This window comes from Panicum virgatum, chromosome 1N, assembly GCF_016808335.1.
Source record: "Panicum virgatum strain AP13 chromosome 1N, P.virgatum_v5, whole genome shotgun sequence".
NCBI lineage: Eukaryota > Viridiplantae > Streptophyta > Magnoliopsida > Poales > Poaceae > Panicum > Panicum virgatum.
Window position 1 is genome coordinate 59562227 of NC_053145.1, and position 23859 is coordinate 59586085.

At 52.4% G+C, this 23859-nt stretch overlaps 3 protein-coding genes across 3 annotated transcripts; 1 reads left to right on the forward strand and 2 right to left on the reverse strand.

The window, feature by feature from the left end:
- The first annotated feature begins 5179 nt into the window (after nt 1-5179).
- LOC120654240 (E3 ubiquitin-protein ligase ATL23-like) lies at nt 5180-5963 on the forward strand. The gene has a single exon (XM_039931759.1). It carries the CDS (start codon nt 5337-5339, stop codon nt 5772-5774), a length of 438 nt encoding a protein of 145 aa, XP_039787693.1. The 5' UTR covers nt 5180-5336; the 3' UTR covers nt 5775-5963.
- A 436-nt stretch (nt 5964-6399) lies between these two features.
- LOC120654241 (BTB/POZ domain-containing protein At3g50780-like) lies at nt 6400-8571 on the reverse strand. Its single transcript, XM_039931760.1, has 2 exons — nt 6753-8571; nt 6400-6645 (listed from the first exon to the last, which is right to left on the reverse strand). Exons 1-2 carry the CDS (start codon nt 6993-6995, stop codon nt 6457-6459), a joined length of 432 nt encoding a protein of 143 aa, XP_039787694.1. The 5' UTR covers nt 6996-8571; the 3' UTR covers nt 6400-6456.
- A 2563-nt stretch (nt 8572-11134) lies between these two features.
- Nucleotides 11135-14515, reverse strand: LOC120657119 (benzaldehyde dehydrogenase, mitochondrial-like). The gene is made up of 9 exons (XM_039935377.1): nt 14196-14515; nt 13383-13508; nt 13163-13305; nt 12686-13069; nt 12318-12581; nt 12085-12222; nt 11846-11983; nt 11701-11762; nt 11135-11622 (listed from the first exon to the last, which is right to left on the reverse strand). The coding sequence occupies exons 1-9, from the start codon at nt 14296-14298 to the stop codon at nt 11349-11351; spliced, it is 1632 nt and encodes a 543-aa protein (XP_039791311.1). The 5' UTR covers nt 14299-14515; the 3' UTR covers nt 11135-11348.
- Between the last annotated feature and the right edge of the window lie 9344 nt (nt 14516-23859).

The window sequence follows — 23859 nt, forward strand, 5'->3', positions numbered from 1 at the left end:
AGCTGGAATAGACATTCTATTCGACTGGCCTTGCCTGATGTAGCCGAACGACGTCGATGCAGGAAGAGGTTCGCAGTGCAGTCCCACGAACAGTTACTAGGAAGTAGACGAAGTAGTCATTCACGCCGGGATGTAGACGAAGTAGTCATTCAGGGAGCGAGCAGTCGCGTCAAGACGCTCCCCAAAAACCTGACCCGCGCGCCCCCGAACGCCCGCTCGCCCTCTGACCCGCGTCACGCGCCCAGCCACGCCGCGGCCTCGCTCGCGCGCACCCGCCGCGCCAAGCCGCCGCTGGCGCTCTGCACCGCCGCCTGCCCGGTACGGAATTAAGCAATTGATTCCCTAGCATTTAATGGTGGACATTAAATTCTTTTATTGCATTGATTAGAATAAATGGGCCAAGCCCATAATTCCAACATGAACTTGGTTTAGTTGTCACCTGCTACGGTGCTACCCATGGCTGTCGACCACAGAATTGCTATATCTTGGTCGCATTTTTAGCCGATCAAGTCTTCGATATATTTCGATCAATCTCTCGCTTCTAGAGAATTCTCTGATGATGGCGTGGCACGGATGCCCATCCGTACACGTGTAACGACCCAAAAAATTCACCAAATAAACCACACGCTAATTTTTTTTCAAAACTCTTTTTCGTCGTTGAGCTCAAAAACCTGAACCTGAACTCTAACTCCCGAAAATCTTTTCTCTGTCCCGAATACCCGATTCCCAATTTCCGATTCTATTCATCGATGCCACCTTTTCTTTTTCGCCGACCGTACCTCGCTCTCTCTCTTTTTCGTCGCCACCGTCTCATCGCGCGACCGCCGACCGCGATTAGCGCCGGCCGCACGCGCCACTGCCCCCTGGCCCGCGCACCCGGCCGCACACGCCACCCCTGGCCTGCGCACCCCGCAATCACCGCCGGCGCGCACCTTCTCTCCCTCTCCCCTTTTCTTTCCCATTCTTCTCTTTCAATTTTCCCTTTTCTATTTCCTTTCTCTCTCTTTCCCTCAATTCTTTTCTTTTTCTTTTCCTTTCCCTTTTTCCCATTTTCTTTTCTCCATTTTTTCTTTTTCTCTCCCCTCCCTCCTTCCTTTCTCCTCTGCTGCGCGCACTGGCCCGGTCCCCTGCTCCGCACGGCTCGGCCCGCGCCACCCCTCGCTCCCTGCTCCCTCCCCGGGCCGCTCCCCGCTCCTGGCCTGCCCCTCCCGCGCGCACCTTCCCTCCCTGCCACGCGCCCGAGCACCTTGCCCGCACGCGCCGCCCCGCAGCCGCTCGGTCGCGCGCACGCCGCCCGGCCCGGCCCCCGACCTCGCCCCCACGCTGCAAAGCCGCGTGCCGCCGACCCCACGCGCGCGCACGCGCGCGGTACGCGCCCGCCGGCCCCAGAACGCCGCTCGGCCACCACCTGCCCGCGCGCCCCCGAACGCCCGCTCGCCCTCTGACCCGCGTCACGCGCCCAGCCACGCCGCGGCCTCGCTCGCGCGCACCCGCCGCGCCAAGCCGCCGCTGGCGCTCTGCACTGCCACCTGCCCGCACGCACGCGCCGCGCCGAGCACACGCACACGCGTGGCCACGCCGCCCGGCCCCGCTCGCCACTGCCCCGACCCCGCCCACTGCCGCCGTTGACACCGCACAGCGCCGCCTGCCCGAGGCATCGCATCGCCAGCACTCGCCTCGCCACAGCTCCCCGTTGACGCCCGCACAGCGCTGCCTGCGCCGGTCGCCGCCTGCCCGACGCGTCCCATCCCGCCTCGCTGCATGCGCCATTGCCCTTTGCACGCACGACGCCGGCGACCTTGGCACAGCGCCGCCTACCCCACGCCCGCCACCGCCCGCCGTACTCCCACTATAAAAGGGGCTCCCACCTCCACCGCCATACTCCCACTATAAAAGGGGCTCGGCGTCGCCCCTGAACCCCGCATCCCCAGCACCACCACCGCCACCGTAGCCACCAAGCGCCGCCCGCCGCCGTGAAGAGCCGTCCACAGGACGCCACCCCCCAAGGTGAGCGGGTGAATCGAGTTCCCGGAGCCCCGTGATGCTTTTCCCCCTCCCCTTGCTCAGTGCCGCACCTCTAGGACACCGGCCCGAAGCTACCACCGCCCGCCGCCACCCGCCGTCGCGGCCAGACCGCCCTGGGACCACCCCGCCCGAGCTGCGGCCGGGGATCGACCCCGCGGGCCTCCCCTCTCCTTTTCCCCTTACCTCGGAGCCGCCCCGAGCCCCTGGCCGCCGGAATCGGCACCGCCGGCGAGCCGCTTCCCCCTCCCCTGTTTCCCAGCACGATGGGAGGAAGATGACAAGGCATTTTGCCCATAACCCCCTGGCCCTTCCTCTAATTACTCAAGAACCCTTCCACCTTTTAACATTCTTGCAAATAAAACCTTTCCCTTTAATATATTTTGAAATAAACCCTCCTCCCATCTAAAACTAATTATAAATAAACCCCTACACCTTTTCAGTATGTCCTGATTGTTTCTAGAAATTACGATCAAGCCCTTCCACTCTTAGAAATAATTACAAGCAGGTCCCTGGCCCCTTATTTAACCCCTAACCCTTTATATAACTTATCATTTCATGCACCAAACGAACTCTGATCGACCCGAAACTCTACCACGCCTTTCTTAACCTAGCTTCGGCCATGCCATTAAGAAACCACCCTGAAATATTACTCCAAACTCCATTTCTTAATTATTTCCGATTCGAGCTCAACGATAAAACCTTTATTTCTTTTCCTTGATTGTGTGTTTGTTTGTACGTGACGTAGACCACGGTGTGAATGAAGGAGAGCCCGTTGATGAGCAGCACTGCGAGCCCGCGAACGAGGACCAGATCCGCGACCCTGAGCCCGAAGGACAGGACCTCCCCGAAGGCTACGAAGACGGCAAGTTCAATCCCGCCCTTTGATGCATGTTTCGGTCCTAGCTTTTATAAACACAACCCAATGGCCTGCTTTATAAAATTGCATATGTTTTGCTTGCATGAAAACACGGTTGGATAGCCACCCCTTGATTTGTTATAACCATTCCTTGACCACCTAGATTAATGTCTGATTTTGCTTGGACGTTAATCGCTATTAGAACGCTTAGGACTCTACACATAATGCTATTTGTTTTATAAAAGAAAATGCATGAGTATGTGGGAAGGGATAAAAGTGGTGTTTTTGAAAAGTGAGTTTAGACATGATGGATGGCATTTCCGCGGGATTTGCCATTTGGTGTGCTCGTGCCTGTGTGGCAGGGCAAGGAAGGGGAGATATCCATCTTGTCACAACTAAGGACCGAGTTGGTGTATCATCTCACCTAACTCCACTATCGTGCAAACCACTTGACCGTTGAATGGGTAACGACTTAGCATAAACCCCACTAGTTGATGTGATAGCCATCCGGAGGGCTGAGAGCAATGGGTGACCAAGGAGAAGGGATAGGCTCAGTGTGACTTATACCCCGGTTATACCTCAGAGTTAGGTCGATGACCCCTTGGTAAATCCCGTGATGGCGAATCAAGGTCTAGCTAAGGTGGGTAATGGATATGTCGGGATCTACACCGACACTACGGTGTTCGTGTTATGGTAACCCGCTTGTGGGTAAAGTTGCACACCTCTGCAGAGTTAAAAGCTATTCGAATAGCCGTGCCCACGGTATTGGGCGAGTTACGGTGTGGTCAGATAACTAGTGTTTTTTTGGGGACGGGCTAGCGTGAGTTGTTTTGAAAATGTGTCCGGCAGTTGTGCCGTGTGCTACGACGGACGGGGAGTCCGTAGCAGTTTAAAACTTGAACTCCGTGTTACTCAATACAAAAACTGGTTTCTGAAATGTTTTCTGCTAAATAAACCCCTGCATAAAATGTAGCTTTCTGCAAATTAAACCGTAACCTTACCCTTGATTTACCTGTGCATATTATTCTGATATAACCCCCTCCGTGGGTGTGGTTGGACTTGCTGAGTACGTTTGTACTCACCCCATTCTTACTTTTTACAGAGGAAGACCCAGACTTCGTACCAGACGACGCCGAGTAGGGTTATCGTTCTACACCCAACCTCGCCTGTGGAACCGGCCCTGTTCGAGATGTTTTCGCTGACGTAGTACTCTGAGCCCGAGCTGGATCCCATGTGGGTCGCGCTCTAGTGTTATGTCGTAGCGTGGTTACTTATTATCATCGTCTGTATCGAGTGTCCTCCTCGGAGGTTTGTACGGTAATGGACCATCTGATGTAATAAATGTGGCATCAGCCTCCTGGGACTGATGTTTGTATCACATTTAAGTTCTCTCTCTTATGAGGGGACGCTTCAACACGGTACATCATGTACTTCCATCCCAGCAATATTAGGGTTCCGAAAGGCAATCTGTTGGGCTCAAAAATTGAGCACCAGAGTGGGCCTAGAGTGCGCGAGAAGGAAAATGGGCCTGGTGCATGTATGCCGACGGATGGTTCGATGCCTATATTAGCTATTGCGATGGATGGTACGATGGTATATATGAACAGAAATATCAACTGATGGTCGGTCGGTGAAACTTGAATTATCGACCAATGGACTGTTACAGAGGTTTACCGACTGACAGGCGGTCGCTATTCTTCTACTTTTGCCAACACACGTCTGACGGGATTTCTAGGCTGTGGTATAGTGAATGGAGTATTCAAAGGATGCATATCTAAGGGTGTGTTTAGTTGGTGAAAAAAATTGGGTTTTGGTACTGTAGCACATTTCGTTGTTACTTGACAAATAATGTCCAATTATGAATTAACTAGGTTTAAAAGATTACGCTCGTGGTAACCAGTTAAACTGTGTAATTAGTTATTTTTTCAACTGCATTTAATGCTACATGCATGTATCCGAAGATTCGATGTGACGATAACTGTAGGAAGTTTTTTGGAACTAAACGCTCCCTAATAAAACTACATTATCCAAAAAATTATGTCTCTGACAAGTCGAATGTATATCCTCGTACGCCACCCACCATAGCGGAGATGAACTCAACGAAGACTTTCATCAGAATTTCAGTGAGAGGCTGAAGCTGAATGATGTATGATGTAATGCTTGTTTAGTACTCCAGACACTCGTTGAAGTTTATACTACTCGTAGCATCATGGTTCATGGACAAGTTCTACCAATACTACTTAACTGCCGGCTGCGACGACTTCTCTAGCCGTACGTCTAGCGTACGTGTCTGATACCACACCTGATCACTCAAAAAGTCAGAAGCAACAAGTCTTCTCTTTTGTCTCATTCCTAACTCCTACCCTGTACCTGAAGAGAAGCTCTCGTCAGGTTCCAGCAGGTCGTACGGCCGCCAGCTTCTCGCGCGCTCGTCGGCTCCTCTCGGTTCGATCGCATGGCCGGAGCCCACTCCGTCGTCTTCCTCGTCACCGGCCTCGCGATGGTGTTCGTCGTCCACGTCCTCGTGCTCTTCTGGGCGCTGAACTGGTGCTGCCGGGCACAAGCACAACCCTCGTCCCGCGTCGGGGAGCGCGCGGAGGAAGGCGGCGGCGGCGGCCTTTCGGCCGAGCAGGTCTGCGAGCTTCCCTGCCACGAGTGCAAGGAGGGGACCGGCGCCGGCGAGTGCGCGGTGTGCCTGGAGGCGTTCCGCGCCGGCGACCGGCGCAGGGTGCTGCCGGGCTGCGAGCACGGGTTCCACGCGGAGTGCGTCGACTCGTGGCTGCGCAAGAGCCGTCGGTGCCCCATCTGCCGCGCAGAGGTGGTGGCCGCTCATGGCAAGAACGCCGGTGAGGTCGCTGAGGCTACCGCAGTGGAGATCGTTACCGAAAGATAGCTTAGCTTTTTAGCCTTTTGTCATCATGTCACGGGCATGGCAAGAACGCCGGCATGCGTTTGCCTGTTTGGTGTTTGACTTTGCCTTCCTGCTTTTCCATGCATGTTGTACAGCTCTAATGATGTACTAAACCGTGAGCGTCTCTTTTTCTGAAAACTGAGCAATATTTTGTTGGCTCAGTTCGAATTTGAGAAGCCCTTCTCCAAGCCTCTGGAGGCACGTCATTTTGAGGCCCTACGTGACTTGTTCCCTGCCGCTCGAATCTCTCGGACGGGATGCGGAGCTCATGGCGGCGGCGACACAAGCTGGCAGACGTCAGGATGTAAGGGGGCCGGTCTGCAAACTGACTGCAGGCCGCCGCAACCGTCGCGCACACAGTCGGCTAGCTCGGCAGGGGCCGTGTACTAAGGCCGTGTTTAGTTGCAACGCAAAATTTTTTGCAATGGAATCTTACTAATTTAAAGTATTAAATGAAGTCTATTTATAAAACTTTTTGCACAGATGGGTTGTAAATCGCGAGACGAATCTAATGATGCTAATTAATTCATGATTAATCCATAATTAGCGGATGGTTACTGTAGCATTACTGTTGCAAATCATAGATTAAGTAGGCTCATTAGATTCATCTCGCGATTTACATCACATCCATGCAAAAAGTTTTATAAATAGACTTCATTTAGTACTACATACATGTATCAAAATATTCGTTGTGATGTTTTTTTTTGTGTTTATGGAGTTTACAGGTAAAGATCGGGCCTAAAGAATTTAGTCCCGTTATGCCTTGCAGGAGCATGCAAGCACACTTGCTGCCGCAACCGCCGCAAGCTAGATAAGGCTTGACGCATCCATGGAAGCCAGGCACCTCGGCAACCTGCGAAATGGTCGAGATTCGAACGGAGGCGAAGGTTGCAGAAAAGATGAAAGGCGCTGCGATGGATTAGCAATGCTATTATGGTTTTGGGAGCTGCTCTTCGTTACCTTCATGATGCGCAGGACGCGGGGGACGCTCTGCTTGAGCAGCCGGTGCTTGGCCTCGTCGCAGTACATGAGGCCGACAGTCTCGACATAGATCTCCGCATCGTCGCAGTCGTGGATCTCCACGCACGGCGCCGGCGGGCCGTGGCCGCCGGCGAGGCGCACCGCGAAGAAGGCGCTGCTCTGGCAGAGGACGTCCCTGTGCACGCCCATCCTGACGGCGATCCCCTCCTTCCCGTACAGCATCACCGTCAGGTCGCTGGTCTCCGGCCGCTCGAACCCGACGCAGATCTTGTGCTGCGGCTCTTGCTGCCCACCCGCCGGCGCCGGCGCCTCGGCGGCCGGTTGGTCCTGCCGCCGCGGCTCGTCGGCGGGCGCCGGTGGCTCGTCGGTCACGGACGGTGCAGTCTGGACTGATGGCGCCTTGGACTGAGGGGCCGATGGGGTCTTCTCCTGCTGCGGCGCCTGCCTGTTGCCACCGCCGGCGTGGTGGTGGTGCGGGTTCTGGAGGCTCTTGTGCAACGGATTTTGCGGAGCTCTGTATCGCTAGAGTGAGGGAGGGGGTGGCGCGGACTGCAGGACGGAGAGAGGAGGCGGCACAGAATGTAGGAGGAAGGGAGGGGGCGGCGGCGGCACTCAAGGGCGCGATGCCGATGGGGCGTCGCCCTGATGCAGGGAAAGGAAAAGGAAGGAGTAGATCTGATCATGGCCCACCCGACCCGATAAACCCGACCCGACCCGATCAAGTGACGGGTCGGGCACGGGCCGAAATTTTTGACCCGAAACTCAAAAAAATCCGATAGAACCCGAAAATTACACACAAAAATGCGGGCCAACCCGACCCAACCCGAACCCAACCCGACCATGTCATGGGTCGGGCGCGGGCCAACATTTTTTGACCCAAAACCCGAAGTGACCCGACCCGAACCCGACCCGACCCGACCCGATGGATGATCAGGCCTAGAAAGGAGGGTTGGCCTGCAGAACCCACTAGGCTTGGCGGGCTGCACATTTGAGGCCCATATGCAAAACGCGGGCTCCTGCAGATGTTTGAGAAACTATTTTTGCAGGATGGCCCATGCAGGCAACCAGGCCGGCCCGTACCTGCCTACATCTTGACTTGCAGTGGGCTCGCCTCTAGGGAAATCTATTCGTCGAGCGCGCTGCTGGAGTGTGCGAGCAGTCAGAGAAGGTTACTGTGATTCTTCAACCTCCAGCTCGCCATGGTGGTTGACCACAGGGGTTAGTGGAGGGAGGTTGGGGGTCCAGGGGTAGGGAAGCGACCGCCGACGAGGTCGCCAGTGGGCGAGGTGGTGGAGGGCGGCGGCAGACCTTAGAGTTTGGGTTCCATAGCTCCAATGACCATCGGACCTAAAGGAGGGGTCGGGAGCAGTGCTGATTCGGTAGTGGTGGCGGGTTGGCTGGCGGAAGGCGAGGCGGCGCTTCCGGCCGGAGCCGAACATTTGATGAGCGGTGGCCGGCGGTGGGAGCAATGAGAAAGCTGGAGCGGTGGTGGTGGCCGACGGCGAGGGCGAGGGCGAGGGCGAGGGCGAGGAGAAGGTCGGGGCGGCAGCGGTGGGTTGTGGACATGCGGTGTGGTGGTGAGAGCCATCAGTTAGGGTGCAGGATGAAGGGGCGGAGGACGGAGGACAGGAGGTGGAAGAAGACTTCTGCGATGGCTTTGTCTAATCTCGCACAATGCGAGGAATAGACACCCCCTATTCTCCTGTTGATGTATGTAACAAACATGACACCATTTATGCCATTTAAGAGTGATTTTGGTGATCGTATGACAACGCAATCAATGGGACTAATGGTTTTGTTAAGTGAACATTTCTAGATCCCAGGGATGAAGTAAAAAGGCCATACAAAGCAAAACACGAAGAAAGAACTCAAAGAAACGCTGAATTGGACGAGTTCTACTGAAATCAGTAGCACTGGAAGAACCGATGCCCATAGCATCGGTGCATCCGATGGTTGTCGGAAGATCCGACGCCCTGGCATTGGTGCAGGACTGAGCGCCTCTGGAAATCAAGTGAAGAAAGAAGTGAAGCACCGGTTGAACCGACGGCTTCAAGATAGGCATCGGTGCATTCAACGTACCATGTTCCAGAAACGATGTCAAGCGAGTAGGAGCGAAGTCTTCAGCACCGGTTGAACCGGTGGTGCGTCGGAGCAAGGCGTCGGAGCAATGACGTTAGCAAGGGCAACTGCTACAAGATGATCAAGAGTCACCGGTTAAACCGACACCATAGCATCGGTTCAACCGATGGGTGCCAACTCAGCTGCAGAAGCGTCAGAGAAGCCAACGGCTAGTTTCAGCCTGTGAGTGACAGGAAGAACCGATGCAGAAGCACCGGAAGTTCCGATGCCCACGCAGAAAAGCTGCTAACGGCTACAAACGGCTAGTTTAAGTTGGTGGCCTATATATATGTGCTCCCCCGGTCATTTGAAGATTGATGGAGTCCCAAGACATCTCATACACACCCAATAACACCCCCAAGCCATACAAGAGCTCATTAATCATATTCTTAGGTTTTAGCACTAGCTTTGTAAAGTGTGAGTGCTAGATTAGCTCTTGATGAGTGAACAAGCAAGGTTGAGATCCTTCTGGCTGGTTCTAGAGTGAACCACACTTGTATTACGGTGCGCCGGCCATCTTTGGAGCTTTGGTGGCTCGCCGGCAAGTCAACGACCCTCCGGCTTGGTGTGGAGCGGCGTCGACGACATTGTGCGGGGGACGGAGACCCCTCCTTTGTGGGCAATCTCCCTTAGTGAAGATCGGGATCAAGGTGACCGTGATTGTGTTCACGGAAGAGACTTGATTGCCGGAAGCGATACTCTTCGTGAGTGCTTCAACAACGTGGACGAAGGGGCGCATTTGTGGCAAACCGAACCACGGGATATATCCTTGTGTCGAGAGTTCGCTTTCTCTCATCCCTCCCTTTAAGCTTCCGCATTTCATATTGCAACTTGTGTGTCTTTATTTTCTTAGTGTAGTATCTTGCTAGGATTGGCTATAGGTTGCAAAACTCTTTTGGGATGAGGGTTTCACACTAAGGTGAACCGTAGTTGCACATCTAGATAGCTTGTTTTAGTTTAAGTTTTGTGCAAACTAGTTGGAGGCATAGGTTAAGATTTTAATAGTGCCTAATTCACCCCTTCCCCTTCTTAGGCTAGAGCAGCCGATCGTTTTCAGTAATGGGTAGTGCCGAGGTGCGGGCCTGGATTCCATGCGGAGTGCATGGACTCTCGTGGCTGCGCCAGAGCCGCCGGTGCTCCCTTTGCTGCGCCGTGGCGGTCGAGCAACGCAAGAGGATGCCGACGCGGTGGACTAGGCCGCCGCCGTCGTGGAGGTCGTTACTGAAAGTGGATGGTACCAGTGATGCGGCGTTGCAACTAATCCTCTGTTTGTTTTCAATAAGTCAAGTGACTAAAACGGTAAAACCAGTGATTTATAAGTCATTCTTGTTTGGTTGTAGATGACTTATAAACTCATTAAAAGGGGAAAAGAGGTTGACTTATATAAGATTTAATTAGGGGTGTACCAACTTATAGTTTATAAGTCCCATGATTTAATAAGCTCTTTCTGGATTGCCCTTATGCGAGAATGGTTTGGAGAGTAATCTTTTTTGCTATTGGTTTATCTTAACCTATTTCTATTCGCCATATGTTTGGTTCCTGGCTTTCTAATCAAAATAAAAATATTAGAAATTTGATTTGGATTGGGGTCGCTGCTGTCTGCTGGGCTATTTGGCGCTGTAGAAATGATATTATTTTTAACAAAAATCAAAGTTAACTCTATATTATTTTGCATGTTACGTTTCTGGTCGCAACAGCAGAGTGATGAGTAAGCCAAGAACACGCTCTCCTCGTTGAGCAAGAACATAGAGATGATTGCTTTGGAGCTTGCTAATGGAGGGTGGAAGCACATTTATTGTTTGCTTTAGCGGTTGTTTGGTTCTAGATGCTAAACTTTAGACCATATCATATCAAAGAAAATCTTGATATTTATAAGTATTAAATAATGTCTAATTATAAAACTAACTGCAGAACCCTAGGACTAAACTGCGAGACGAATCTAATGAGGTATATTAATCCATGATTAGTGGATGGTTACTGTAGCATCACTGTAGCAAATTATGGATTAATTAGGCTCATTAGATTCGTCTCACTAATTAGCACTCATCTGTCAAAAAGATTTTATAAATAAATTTTATTTGATACTCCTAAATGATAAAATTCTCTTCAATGTGACAGAGGCTAAAAAGAAGACTCTGGAAACAATCAGGGTCTTAGTTCTTGTCTGTTTTTAGACTGGTTTTGCTCTTTTGTGTTTGGAACTATGTGTACGTCTTCAGTCGTAGAGGCCGGCTGTCTCATCCTTTATCTAAAAAATAATTTAATAAGCTCTTACTGTTTGGTAAAATAAGTCATTTTTTTCAATTTTTCAGCTCATAAGCAGGTGCAAACAGAATCTAAACCGGCTGTTATTATTCGCCACATTTGCTGGTGTCCGCCGTCCATGTTCTTCTATTATATCAGAGATCATACCACCGGCGACCGTCGACGCGGCCGACCAGCCGGCTGCGGCCGGGATCACAGCCAGGCGGCGCCCCTGATGGGCGTGACGACGGCCTTGGTCTGGAGGTAGTTGCGGAGGGCGTAGACGCCCTTCTCCCGGCCGACGCCGCTCATCTTGTAGCCGCCGAACGGGATGCCCGCGTCGAACACGTCGTAGCAGTTCACCCACACGGTGCCCACCCGCAGCGCCCGCGACAGCGTGTTCGCCGCGCCCAGGCTCCTCGTGAACACCCCCGCCGCCAGCCCGTAGTGCGACGCGTTCGCCCGCCGGATCACCTCCTCCACGCCGCTGCCCAGCAAGTGGCTTGCCCACCGTCAGCCGACACGTTGCGTGCCACAGGAAAATCTGAAGAAATCAGAAGCGTACCTGAACTTGAGGATGGTCTGAACCGGGCCGAATATCTCCTCCCGAGCGATCTTCATGTCATCCTGCATGCACGATCACAGAGTTCATGGATGTGTGTGTGTTTTTTTGGTGAAAGCAGATAATGGTGCGGCTGGCGAGGCCTTGCCTTGGCATCGGCGAACACCGTGGGCTGGATGTAGAACCCCCGGTTGCCCGCCCTGTCGCCGCCGGCGAGGAGGGTGGCGCCGCTGTCGACGCCGGACTGGACGTACCGCAGGATCTTCTTAAACTGCTCCTCGTCGATCTGAAGCAACACGAATGGAAGGTTTCAGCGTCAGCAGCCAGGATCATGTCGCGGCTCAACTGGATGCGTCCGGCGATTCCGGGAGAAAGTTCTCTTTGCACCTGAGGCCCCTGCTCGACGCCGTTCCTGAAGGGGTCGCCGACGACGCGCTTCATGGCTCGGGCCTTGGACTTCTCCACGAACTCGTCGTACACGCGCTCGTGCACGAACGTCCGGGACCCGGCGCAGCAGCATTGGCCCTTGCATTGGGAAAGAGTTTCGGAATTCAGGAATCAGCAGCTGCGATTTCTCCAGCACTGGAACACGTCACAATTTATCGCAATTGTAGTAGTACCTGGTTGAAGAAGACCGCGTGGTGCGCGAGCTCGACGGCCTGGTCGACGTCGGCGTCGTCCATGACGATGAAAGGGGACTTGCCGCCGAGCTCCAGGGTCACCGGCTTCAGGTTGCTCCTCGCCGCCAGTTCGAGGACGATCTGGCCCGTGCCCGTCGATCCGGTGAACGCGAGCTTGTCCACGCCCATGTGGCTACACAGGGCGGCGCCGGCCGTCGGGCCGAAGCCGGAGACCACATTCAGAACACCGTCGGGGAGTCCAGCCTGCGACGAACAAACACAAGAAACGGCCATGCATTGATGGCAGAATTTACGAGCAGAGCAAATGAGCAATGACAAGTTCCGACGAGCCCGACTAGCAAGGCAACCTCGTGGAGGAGGCTGGCGACGTAGAGCGCGGAGAGCGGCGTCTGCTCGGCGGTCTTGAGGACGACGGTGTTGCCGCAGGCGAGCGCCGGGCCGACCTTCCATGCGAACATGAGCAGCGGGAAGTTCCAGGGGATGATCTGCCCGGCGACGCCGACAGGCTCGTGCAGCACCTGCGCGTGGTGCGCGCCGTCGGCGGGCACCACCAGGCCGTGGATCTTGTCCGCCCACCCGGCGTAGTACCGCATGCACCGCGCCAGCATGGGCACCTCGGCGCCGGCCGACTGCGTCAGCGTCTTCCCGTTGTCCCAGGTCTCCAGCGCGGCGACCTCGTCCGCGTGCTGCTCGATCAGGTCCGCGAACCGCAGCAGCACCCGGCACCGCTCCTGCAAGAGGCCAGACCACGGGGACCGTGGAGTGAGCGCGAGCCGCCGGCGTGCGCCGTGCCAATGTGGGGGGCGGGTGGTTGGGGTGCGTACGTAGGCGGTCATGCGCGGCCACGGGCCCTCGTCGAAGGCCCGGCGGGCGGCGGCGACGGCGCGGTCGATGTCCTCGCTGTCGCCCTCGGCGACGAGCGCGATGACCTCGCCGGTGCGCGGGTCCACCGTCGGGAACGTCCTCCCTGGTGAAAATTGAAATGTGCACGTCGCTGTTACCCTGAACGCGATCAACATCGGCAGACAGATCGGGGCGCCGTACCAGAAGCTGCGTCGACGAAGTTGCCATTGATGAGGAGCTGGGTGTGCTTGATCTCCACTGCGGGTTGGATCGGCTCCTCGGTGGCGGCGGCTGCCGGTGCAGTACCGAACCAGCGGAGAACAGCCCCTGACACCAGAGCGCGGTTCAATGGAGTCGCATTTTCAGCTAGAACATGAATGACAAATTGCTGGAAGCTTCGATCACAGAATCAACGGACTGATGTAACAATTTCTCGGCGTTTGATCAGTACACGCTTTAAGTAGATGTGTTTGACGCATAAGTGCATGATAGGCGTGGAACTATTGAAGTTGCAAATTTGTAACTTGAAGAACATAGTCGCAAGAAGACCAAACCATGAGTATGCAATTACTGTACTTTTGCTTCCCCCTTAGTTTTGATATAAGGAAGACTGGAAGAACCTCGCCAACTTGGAGGAAAATGCCGGCTACCTTTAGCGCCATGACTCACTGGTGACGTGACTACCGAAACCGAAAAAGAAAAGAAATTTGGCCTAGCCATGTTTCGCTGATCGGCGTGCCAAACAACCAGTGACGTCAATCGCTTTCTTCTGTTCTTCAGATAGGGACAAAGACAATAGACTTTACGGAGAGAGGGAAAAAAAGGGACAAAACGCCTGACGACCTGAACGTGAGTGATCAGGTGATTGAAACGGCGACAGAGAAAAGATAAGCAGAGGTAAGACGGCCGCCCTCATCTGTTCATCATTCCAGACACCAGAGCTTCGAACGAGCTCGCGAGGAGAAAACTAGAAATGGACCAAAAAGGAAACAAGATGCATGAACAGGTCGTCACCTGGTCCGAGAAGAGCGGATTTGCCGGCGGGACAAGAAGGAGGAGGCGGCCTTGCGAGGAGGCAGCGAGAGAGGACGGAGGAAGCAGCCCTCCTTGCAGCCATGCCTGATCCCTTCCTGTAACGCTGCGGCTGAAAATCTCAAGCAGAGCTCAGCCGTCAGCTGCGATGAACTATAAGGTGTGTGTGTGTTAGTTCAGGCAAGTCACTCTCTCTCTGTGTCTCTCTGAGGCCAGTACGGGAGAGCGATGGCCGCCTCTTTGTTCTGCTGCCTTGCGATTCTTTTGGAGGGGGCCTATTTATCAGACAAAGCCTCGAGGTGGAATGCGGCACGCGAGCCGCGAGTGCAGCTGCTGGTGAAGCATGTCCAGATAAGGGATAGAAAAAGGAGGGGGAGACATGACAATACTGTGCTCTCCCAGACTACTGTAGACGAGGGAAAGGATGTGGAGTAAAAATTAAGGCTCCTACTGTCATCATGAACACAAGTCGTTTAAGATATTTCCAAGACATTTTACTTGTGAGCTCCGACCACAAATTTCCATTGCAAGTTTGTAAGATGTCTACAAAGGCTACCAAAACTACGATACGACAAGTGTTTACGAGACAATTGCGCTAATATCATAGTCAGGTACAATCGGAACAGTATAAAAATACTTGATCCGCCGGAGGAAGACCTCCCGAAGGATTGTAATTAAGATAAAAGACAATCTTGATCCCTGAACCTTAGCTTTTGCTGAGAATTTTTTTAACACCAGTCCCGTTGGATTAGGATTCAAACTCGGACCTGCTGGGTGCTACTCGAGTGCTCTAACCGCAAGGAGTATTGGGGAAAGTTTGGATATTTTGACTACTCAAAACCTAAAATATTTTATTTCAAAAAAAACCTAAAATATGCCCTACTTGTGATCTAATGACGTAAGTACGTAACGAGGGGAATCATGCACCCATCGTCAGGTTCGTCCTCTCCATGTCATCTTTTCCTTGTCACACTCAGTTCGACTCGTGCGTAGGCTGTAGACGCTGATCGTGATCTCTCCGAGGATCCACTTTCCCTTTGTAAATGCTCGGCTGCTCGCTGCTGCCAGCATGAGAAGGCGAATCGGATTCGACGACTTGCAACTGGAAGACGGCCGACGTGCTGCTGATAAGCGCTGGTACACTGACTAAGAGTGCAGGAACCCAGCCTATCGGACGCTACGTTCCGTGCATACCTTTTGTTCCGGTTCGCCGTCCAGTTGCGATGAACGGCGCCCACCCGTGGTCCGTCGATGCGGCCAAACGATGCTCACAGGCACAGGCGCAGGGCAGGGCTACACTGATCATACAGATTGGAAACTAGCAGGGATGTGTCACTTACATGCTGGCCGTCTGGCCCACATGATCCTCGGAATCTGATGTTATTGTTCATAAGCGAAAAAAATTCCCAAACTTAACCACATGTCTACCAGAATCAAGAAGGCAGCGAATGCAAGGCCAAGAACAAGAGCAGAGCTGCAGAGCATCAACCCTGTCATCATAACAGGGCAGAAACAGCTTTGCCAGTGGCGGACTTGCAGGAAGAGCGTTCGTATGCGTTCAGCCTCAGCAGCGGGTCGGCTCCTGGTCCCGGATAAGGAGAGATCATTGGCTTCTAGTCTACAGAGCATCAACAGTCTCGATCAACATCCAAGAAACCGATCATCGTTGCCTCGCTGCAACCGGTGGTGCGTCAGCGTTGTACAGTCCTCGCGGTTCGCTGGGCAACTTGGTAAGTGCTCCACCAAGGCCGCTGCTCCCAAACTGTGGGCGGCGCCCACAGATCAAGGTCAGTTCCTTTCACACCGGCGTCAAGAGTGGTTTTGGAACCAGAGCAAGTCATGGCCGATGAAAAAGAGTGGCAATTCGATTTTGTATAGGCAGCACATCATCTTCTGTTGGTTGTCTTTCTCCGGGAGAAACGAATCACAGGTGGAAGTTTCTTATATCACAGTTCATCACTGAGAAAAGGAAATCAAGCAAGGCAAGCGCCTGGCGGTAGCTTTTGCCATAAGCTCCGTGGTGTTTTGGGCTGAAGCTGAAAACTCCCTCCCCCCCCCCCCCCCCCCCTCTTTAAGCCTTGTGAAGATTGGTTGTAACTTTTTAGTAACGCATTCATTACAAGTGATCTAATCGGCAGTGCCATCAACCTTCCAAGTCTGAAACAAAAAAAAAGATCAATTTCAAGAACGCAAGCAGAAATCAGCTAGCTAACCTCAATACCAGATATGCTAACTATAGAACGCATGCAGACGGCGCCAGGATTCGGGAAGAGCACCGGTGCTGCGCGAGCAGAGGGTCCCCGCAGCAAGGGCGCCCCACGCGGCCACGGCCGGCCCGGCTCCGGCGAAACCGAGCCCAACGGTCGCTTCCGTGACTACACGGCTAGGCCCATCACACTAGAATGGGCTGAGGTTCCTACGCGGCGGAGCGCAGATACGGGCCCATTACACATGAGGGGGCCGTAGCTCAACGGCGCGACAAAAAGAGAGAATTCCGCGGCGCGTCGCGCGCGGGCCGCGGGATCTTGGCCTCTCCGCCGGGTCGTCGTCGTTCCCGCGCCCACGGGATGGCCGGTCGCAGGAAGGGAGGGACTCGGCCGTCGGCGCGGGCGCCACGCGGCCCCGCGCCAAGTGCGGCTCCCCGGGACGATGGGAACAAGGAAGAGGACTCAAGCCGACAGCTTCCGCGTCGGCGCGGGGTGGTCCGGGAGATACGGCCACACCCACACGGCGATGGACGAGTGGACGACGACCCCCCCCCCCCCCCCCCCCCCACCGCACGAGGAGTGGAGGCGGGGCCGGGACGTCAATGCCGGCGCACGGGGGCATTGACTAATAAGTAGTAACCCCACACCCAACCGAACGGAAAGGATGGGATCCACACCTCCTCCCATTCGATCTCTCCCTCCTCCGTCGCCATCGGCGAGAAGCTAGCCGATCCGCTCGGCCTCTGAACCTCTCGCTTTCTCCACAACTGACGGGACGATCCGTAGGCCGTAGGGCTAGGGAGCAGGTCGACGACCCGCCGATCGTTGCCTCTGCGTCGTCGGGCCTCGCCACTGTACGTCGGCAGTCTGCCTGCCGCCGCCCCTTATCGCTTACAGCTACCGGGCAGCGTAGCAGTCAGTAGCAGATCGATGAAGCAGCAGCAGGAGAGTGATCCATTCAGACTTGTTCTCCACTTCTCCTCCTGACGCGTCGCCGTATGTGGCCCGCGTTCGTCGCGTGCGACGCTCGCAAACTCGCGAGCACGTCGCTCTCTCCCCGTTCAGCGTCGGAGCGGAAGCCCTCTGTGGGCAGCTCCATCCCGTTCCATCGGAAGCCAGTCGATCGAGCTCCACGACGCACGGCTGTTTTCGACACAGCTTCGAGGGATAAGATCGGGAAAGGCGCAATGATTCGGTGGCCCTTCGGGGAGGCAGGCCCCGAGCTCGACCCATGCCCAATGATTCCCGACGAGCCGTCGGCCGTCAGCTCACTGCTCCGGCAGGCGACCCGGCAGGGTTTGCGCCTGCGGCGGCCTACCAGGGTTTCCATGAATCGGGACCGGACACTGTTCGCGGCTCCACGCGCCGGGGTTTCGAACCACGGACTACTGTAGGTTTTGATTTTTGATGCCTTTCCACATTGATTGGCTGCCATGGAACACATGATCCTGATGAACCAGTGCTGTTCAACGTACCAGAGATGGAGAGGTCACCTCGTAGTTAGCCTTGTACGCAGTTCAATGTTCATCCCAGTGTTGGTCTCAAAAAGAAAAAAAAAATGAACAAGAGTGTTCATCCAGTTGGCTACACATTCAGCCGTCCGTTCAAGTCTGCAAAACCGCTCGAGATACCGTCGCATATATGTAACACGGTTTTATCATGGAAAGCAGGTTAGTTGCCAACCTCTGCTCTTCATTACCATCCGCCTCCATATAGTACTGTAGCTCAATCCACCAAGAAATACGCGCCAACCTAAAACGCTTGTAGCATTTTTTTTTCTTTCCGACACAAGCAAACAAATATTCAACGAGATATTATCATATCGAACCAGCAAGAAAATCGACTGCATACCAGATATCGGGGATAGGCACAGGGCAGAGCTCATGCATGATGAGTCGCTTATCACTAGCCCTGTATACCAAAAACAAATCAAGTACGGAAGCCGACGTGTCAGTGCACGTGCCACGTATAGGTAGGTTAACATTAAAAAAACTAGTGCACCGTGCACGAGCTCATAACGTCTTGGTTTACCGAAAGAATAAGCAAACAAAAATCTCTGCTGGACTGGCTTACCGTAGTGTCTCTCACGCTGTCGATTAGTCAGCTGCCACAGGTACGCAAAACTCTTCACGAGCACACAAGTCTCACCCAACACCAAGACCAAGCAGGGAATTTTTGACAATTTGTGGCTGTGGCCCAAGAACAAGGGAGCCTGCCGAGGTGGCTGCTGGCTGGGGAAGACGATGGAGAAGATATTCTCGTCCAGCTCCGCCCGCGCCCATACGCCAAAATAAAAAAGAAGGAAAAAAATAAAAGAAAGCTCAACGCCCGCCTCCGCATCGGCACCGTCGACGGCGGGTCCCGGCGGGCGACAGCGACGCCGCCATGCCCGACGGGGACGCGGATGTGACCGGAGCCGAACCTCTGCGCGCGTCAGAGGCCGCGGTGGGGCCGGGGCTGATTGATAATACGCGCGGTCATTATTATTTGTTGGATATATATTATTATTAAGGGCCAGTCCACGTCACACGTCATCACAGAGATTCAAGCTGGATGTGTTTTGTTTAGCTTTGTCGTCCGCGCTGGGAGCACAATTCCGATACGGTGCTCCGAAAGCGAGGCCGAATTAGAATAAGGGCTTGGATAAGTCCGTGCGAATTTTTTCCGACACAAATTAGTATAAGTTCTTAAAGAATACTTACACCATCGAGTTTGAGCATCGTTGCGTCAGGATCTTCTGGTTGGTGGTTTGAGCAAGACGACAGCACCGGCGCCATCGAGTTTGACATGCAGGAGCTCTGAAGATTTTCGTTGGAGCATTGTAAGAGCATCACATATTGTAAGAGCAGTAAGAGCTCTGAAGATTCAGACACCCATAGGCGTCCTGTCTTAACCGATCGACCGAAAGCAACGTCTCTCCATCCCTTGGTTTCTTTCGATGAAACAATGTGCTAGGTAGGGAGAACGATGCCGTACCAATGGAGTCTAAAAAAGAAGGTGAAAAGAGGGACGATGTTACATAGGCTGCTGACAGCGAGCTTGGGGGTTTGGAATCCGCCGCTGTCAGGGGTAATGCAATTGCAAACCTTCAAATGCAAAGCTCGTAGCTGTTCAGATTTGACGTCCTGTCTTCTAGAACGATGAACTGGGAAAACACACACACACACGGATTTGAAAATCCCTGATTGTTTGCTCGCCAACCTCACGACTTACCGAAGCTAGCTAATCGATCTGGTAGATCAGATCGTCTCCGTATGTTGCTGCTACGCGTAGAGTGTGATAGCGATCTACTCAATTCTGGCGCCGGATTAATAATCTATTGATTTGAGACATTTTAACGCTTCCTAACCATGTGGCACCACGCATCTATTTTTCTAGGCACGCAGCTCACCTGGAAGCGTCCAGCTTCTATTTTTCTCGATTTTATCAGTGATTCCCGGCGATTTAAATATAGCCGACTCTGTCGGGGCTCGCGAGTAGGTATGTGGTCTGCACTTGTTGTTTCGATTTCGTGCATTTTCTGAAACGCCATCTGCTTTCTGAGCATAGAATCAAAGAGTATGAGCAAACAAGATGCGCACGAACAAGAACAACTTGGTCAAGCTACATCAATCGAAGCGCCCTGCACGCACAACAACACAAGCTGCAGGAAGAGTCTATCTCGAGCTCAGTTTGTCAGAGACGTGAGATTTCTGCTTCACTGAATTCAAGCAGGCGCCCAAGGTTTTCAACAACGACGGTCCAAATTTCAGCGAGCAGCCCTGAACCTTCACTGAAACAGCAAGAAGAACACCAGCGATATCTAACAGCGACAGCAAGGACAAAATTATCCGTGCTGCATGTACACGAGCCCTTTCTCTCTCTCTTTGAAAATAAAAGCAGCATCACCCTTGGCGTGCTGGGAATAAAAAGAAACAAAAACAAATGTTGCCAGCAACGTCTTTTTCAGGGTCCAAACGCTGGATGGGCTGGACGCCGCTTTGGGGACACCGGGCACACGGATATTTTTCTGCCGTCAGATGAGATGCCCGGCGCACCATCTCCCGCGCGTTGCTTTCCGCGGGCAAGTACACACGTCCGTGCATATCTCTTTCGCTTATTCTGCGTTTCGGCTGTTTGACAAGCTATCAGAAGCAGTATAAAGTGGACTCATCTTTTTCAACGAAAAGAAGTGTGCTCCCCCTTCGAAAGGATCTTTATAAATGCATGAAAATTACGTGAACTAATTTCTAGCTAGCAGCCATGCTTTTCAGTTTTTGACAGCGCTGAAATTTCTTACCTGGGGGCTGGGGTCGAGGGCTAAAGTCACATCAGAACATCTTTGACTGTAATTTGAGAACTTCGCATTAGGAGAAAACAGGGCGGTGGTACGACTGTAACAGCGTTCAGCTCAAGAAAAAGAAAATGATGTTTAGTTTTGCATCCCACCTCAAGCATCTCTAGAGATGCAAATTGGTGGCTCTTAGGTGCACCTCCAACTCTATTTAGTTCAAATTTTTGTAGTAATTTTTCAAATTGATCTTAATTTGAAAAGTTAGTATAAAATTTTGAACTAAAGAGAGTTAGATATGCACCTAAGGATCACCACTTAACACCTCTAGCATCTCCAACCCTTTTGCTCATTCGTGTCGTATTTTTCATAGAATGCACTTCTTACCCAAAAATGATGTTTTAGTTTGCTTTGTATTCGGTCCAAAAAGTTCGCAGAAGATTTGACTGTAATATGAGAACTTCGCATTCGGAGAAAACATGGCGGTGGTACGACTATAACAGCGTTCAGCTCAAGAAAAAGAAAATGACGTCTATTTTGCATCCCACCTCAAGCATCTCAAACCTCTCACTCGTGACGTAATTTTCGTGAGGACTTTTACGGTGCACAATACTACCACTTCTTGCTAAAAAAATGATGTTTTAGTTTGACTTGTACTCGGTCCAAAAGGTTTGCAGAAGATCCCCCCCACCCCACCCCATCCTTTTGAGGGTGTTATTTTGCTATGCTAACGCTCAATTCTTGAATGCTGCTCACCGACCATCCTCGGTCAGGGTACCCTCCTCCTAAAGCGCCCTTCTAAGACCGGCAGTTGAATTCCGATCCCAAACTCCCCATGTCTGAATCCAAACCGAAGAAGTTTACCCTAGGTCTTCTTTTTCATGTATCGCCTGTTTTTTTCTTCTTCAAATATCAGGCTCATACTTAGCGTTTCCCTTTTGATATTTGAATGTTACCCACAACATAATTTTTAGGGTTTATTGCATTTTTACCCCTGTTTTGAACCTCAATTGCGATTTTACCCTGATTTTTTTGACTTTGCATTTTTGCCCCTACTATTCAATTACGAAGCCTCCGTTTACCCCTGGAGTTCACTCAGTCAGCTGCATTGAGAATCTAGGGATTTAAAAAAAACCTTTATAATACAACAAAAAGACGAAAATACCCCTTATCAACCCCTTATCCCTCATCGTGTGGTTTCTATCCAGACTCGCGAGGCTCAGAGGCGAACCCTAACCAGGCTCAGGCGAGCGGCGGCGCGTGGGCAGGGGCGAGCGGCAGGGCCAGGGGCGCGGGCGAGCGGGAGCCAGGGCGGGTGCGTCGCCAGGCAGCCACACGCGGGGGCTGCGGGAGCCACGCGCGGCGGGCGCGCTGTGGCCCGCGGGGGCCACCCGCGGCAGGCCTGCGCGGGAGCCACGCGCGGCGCATCCCTGGTGGGGAGCAAGGGCCTGGGCGGGGGCGTTGCCAGGCGGCCACGCGCGGGGCCGCGGGAGCCACGCGTGGCAGGCCCGCACGGGAGCCACGCGCGGCTCGGCAGGTGGGGCGCAGCTCGCCATGGATCCAGAGTCAAGTGTGGAGGTGATGCTCAGGTATGAATTTCGATTTCTGACTGTCTATTGGACACACGTGTGATGAATTAATCTCGGGATTTAGATGCTTGCGCTAATTTGCTTTTAATTGCTCTGATTTGTAGGCCAAATCAGATGAGTTTGAATCTTGTTATTAGGGTTCGATCATTCTTTAGTTTGCCTGATGGGGGACCAAAAACATGGATGCAGGGTAGAACTTTGCCAACTCAAACGATTGACATCCATAACTATAGTTTGCTGCACTTGGTTGATTTCATAGCTGAACACTATATGTGGGGTTCGAAACAGCACATTACTTTGTCGCGTGAGTCAGAATATACTATGGAGATAAAGTCTGATGAGGAACTGTTTGAGTGGTTTCAACTTAATCTAGACAAGGGAGTAGTTCGGATATGGTAGTGAGCTTTATGGTAAGAATATGTGGTGTGCTGCCAAGAGCTTCACAATTGATAAGTTCAACTACTTCATGGGCAAGATAGAGGAGAAAGATCCTAGTGCACTTGAGTGGTTGGATGAGCATCATCCATTTGTTTGGAGTAGAAGCAAATTCTATGAAGATTGCAAGGTAGATTACATCAACAATAATCTTTCTGAAAGTTTCAATAGTTGGGTGTAAAAAACCAAGGATTTTCAGATTGTTGAGATGCATGACAAGATAAGACATATGATCATCAAGAAAATGGTTTTGAGGGCCAAAATTGGTAGAAAAATGTCAGGATACATCATCCCAGCTATCATCAATGCTCTGAATGCTAAAACCAAGACTATTAAGGACCATGAGGTGTTGATATGTGGGGCTGGAACAGCAGAAGTAACAGTGAACAGATTTAGACATGCAGTTAATTTGGAACAAAGGATATGTACTTGTAGAGCTTGGCGAGTGACTGGAAAGCCCTGCACTCATGCTCTAGCTTTTATTGCTAGGCTTAGCAGGAATGCAAAGATGGATGAATTTATTGATGACTACTTTTCTGTTAATAGATTTAGGAAGGCATATGCAGGTACTTTCAATCCTATGACATCTAAGGATAGTTGGCCACGTGTTGATTTAGGCTACAAAATCAAGAAACCTAAATTGAGAAGGAAACCGGGCAGACCAAGAATATCTAGAATGAAGTCATATGATGAGGCTGGCACTAGCAAAAAGAGGAAGCCATGTTCTGAATGTAATGAACTAGGCCACATAGCCAAGTATTGCCAAGGAGGTCTCACTGCTAGTCAAAAAAGGAAGCTTTCAGCTTCACAAAATGGATCATCTTCACAAACCTCAGGGTGAGTGGTGGATTTCTAGCTATTTCTATTTTTTCCTACTTTATGTTGTCAAACTGTTAATTGAACATCTTTCTATGCTTGTGTGAAGTGCAAGTGCAACAGAAAAAGAGAGAGGGAGGGGAAGAGGAAGGAGAAATCCAAGTGAAACTCAAGTTCAAACAGAAATTGCCGGAGGAGGGAGGGGAAGAGGAAGAGGAAGAGGAAGAGGAAGAGGAAATCCAAGTGAAAATGAAACTGGAACCGAAAATGCTAGAGGAGGAAGGGGAAAAGGAAGAAGGGGAGGAAGAAGGGGAGGATCAGGAGGGCGA

Excerpts from the sequence above, each read along its gene's own strand:
- LOC120654241 (XM_039931760.1), bottom strand. The coding sequence starts at position 6,995 with ATGCTGTACGGGAAGGAGGGGATCGCCGTCAGGATGGGCGTGCACAGG. Across the intron at positions 6,646-6,752 it reads GCGTCCTGCGCATCATGAAG|GTTGCCGAGGTGCCTGGCTT; the intron begins GTAACGAAGAGC and ends ACCATTTCGCAG.
- LOC120654240 (XM_039931759.1), top strand. The coding sequence starts at position 5,337 with ATGGCCGGAGCCCACTCCGTCGTCTTCCTCGTCACCGGCCTCGCGATG.
- LOC120657119 (XM_039935377.1), bottom strand. The coding sequence starts at position 14,298 with ATGGCTGCAAGGAGGGCTGCTTCCTCCGTCCTCTCTCGCTGCCTCCTC. Across the intron at positions 13,509-14,195 it reads ATCCGCTCTTCTCGGACCAG|GGGCTGTTCTCCGCTGGTTC; the intron begins GTGACGACCTGT and ends CTCTGGTGTCAG. Across the intron at positions 11,984-12,084 it reads GCGTCGAGCAGGGGCCTCAG|ATCGACGAGGAGCAGTTTAA; the intron begins GTGCAAAGAGAA and ends GTGTTGCTTCAG.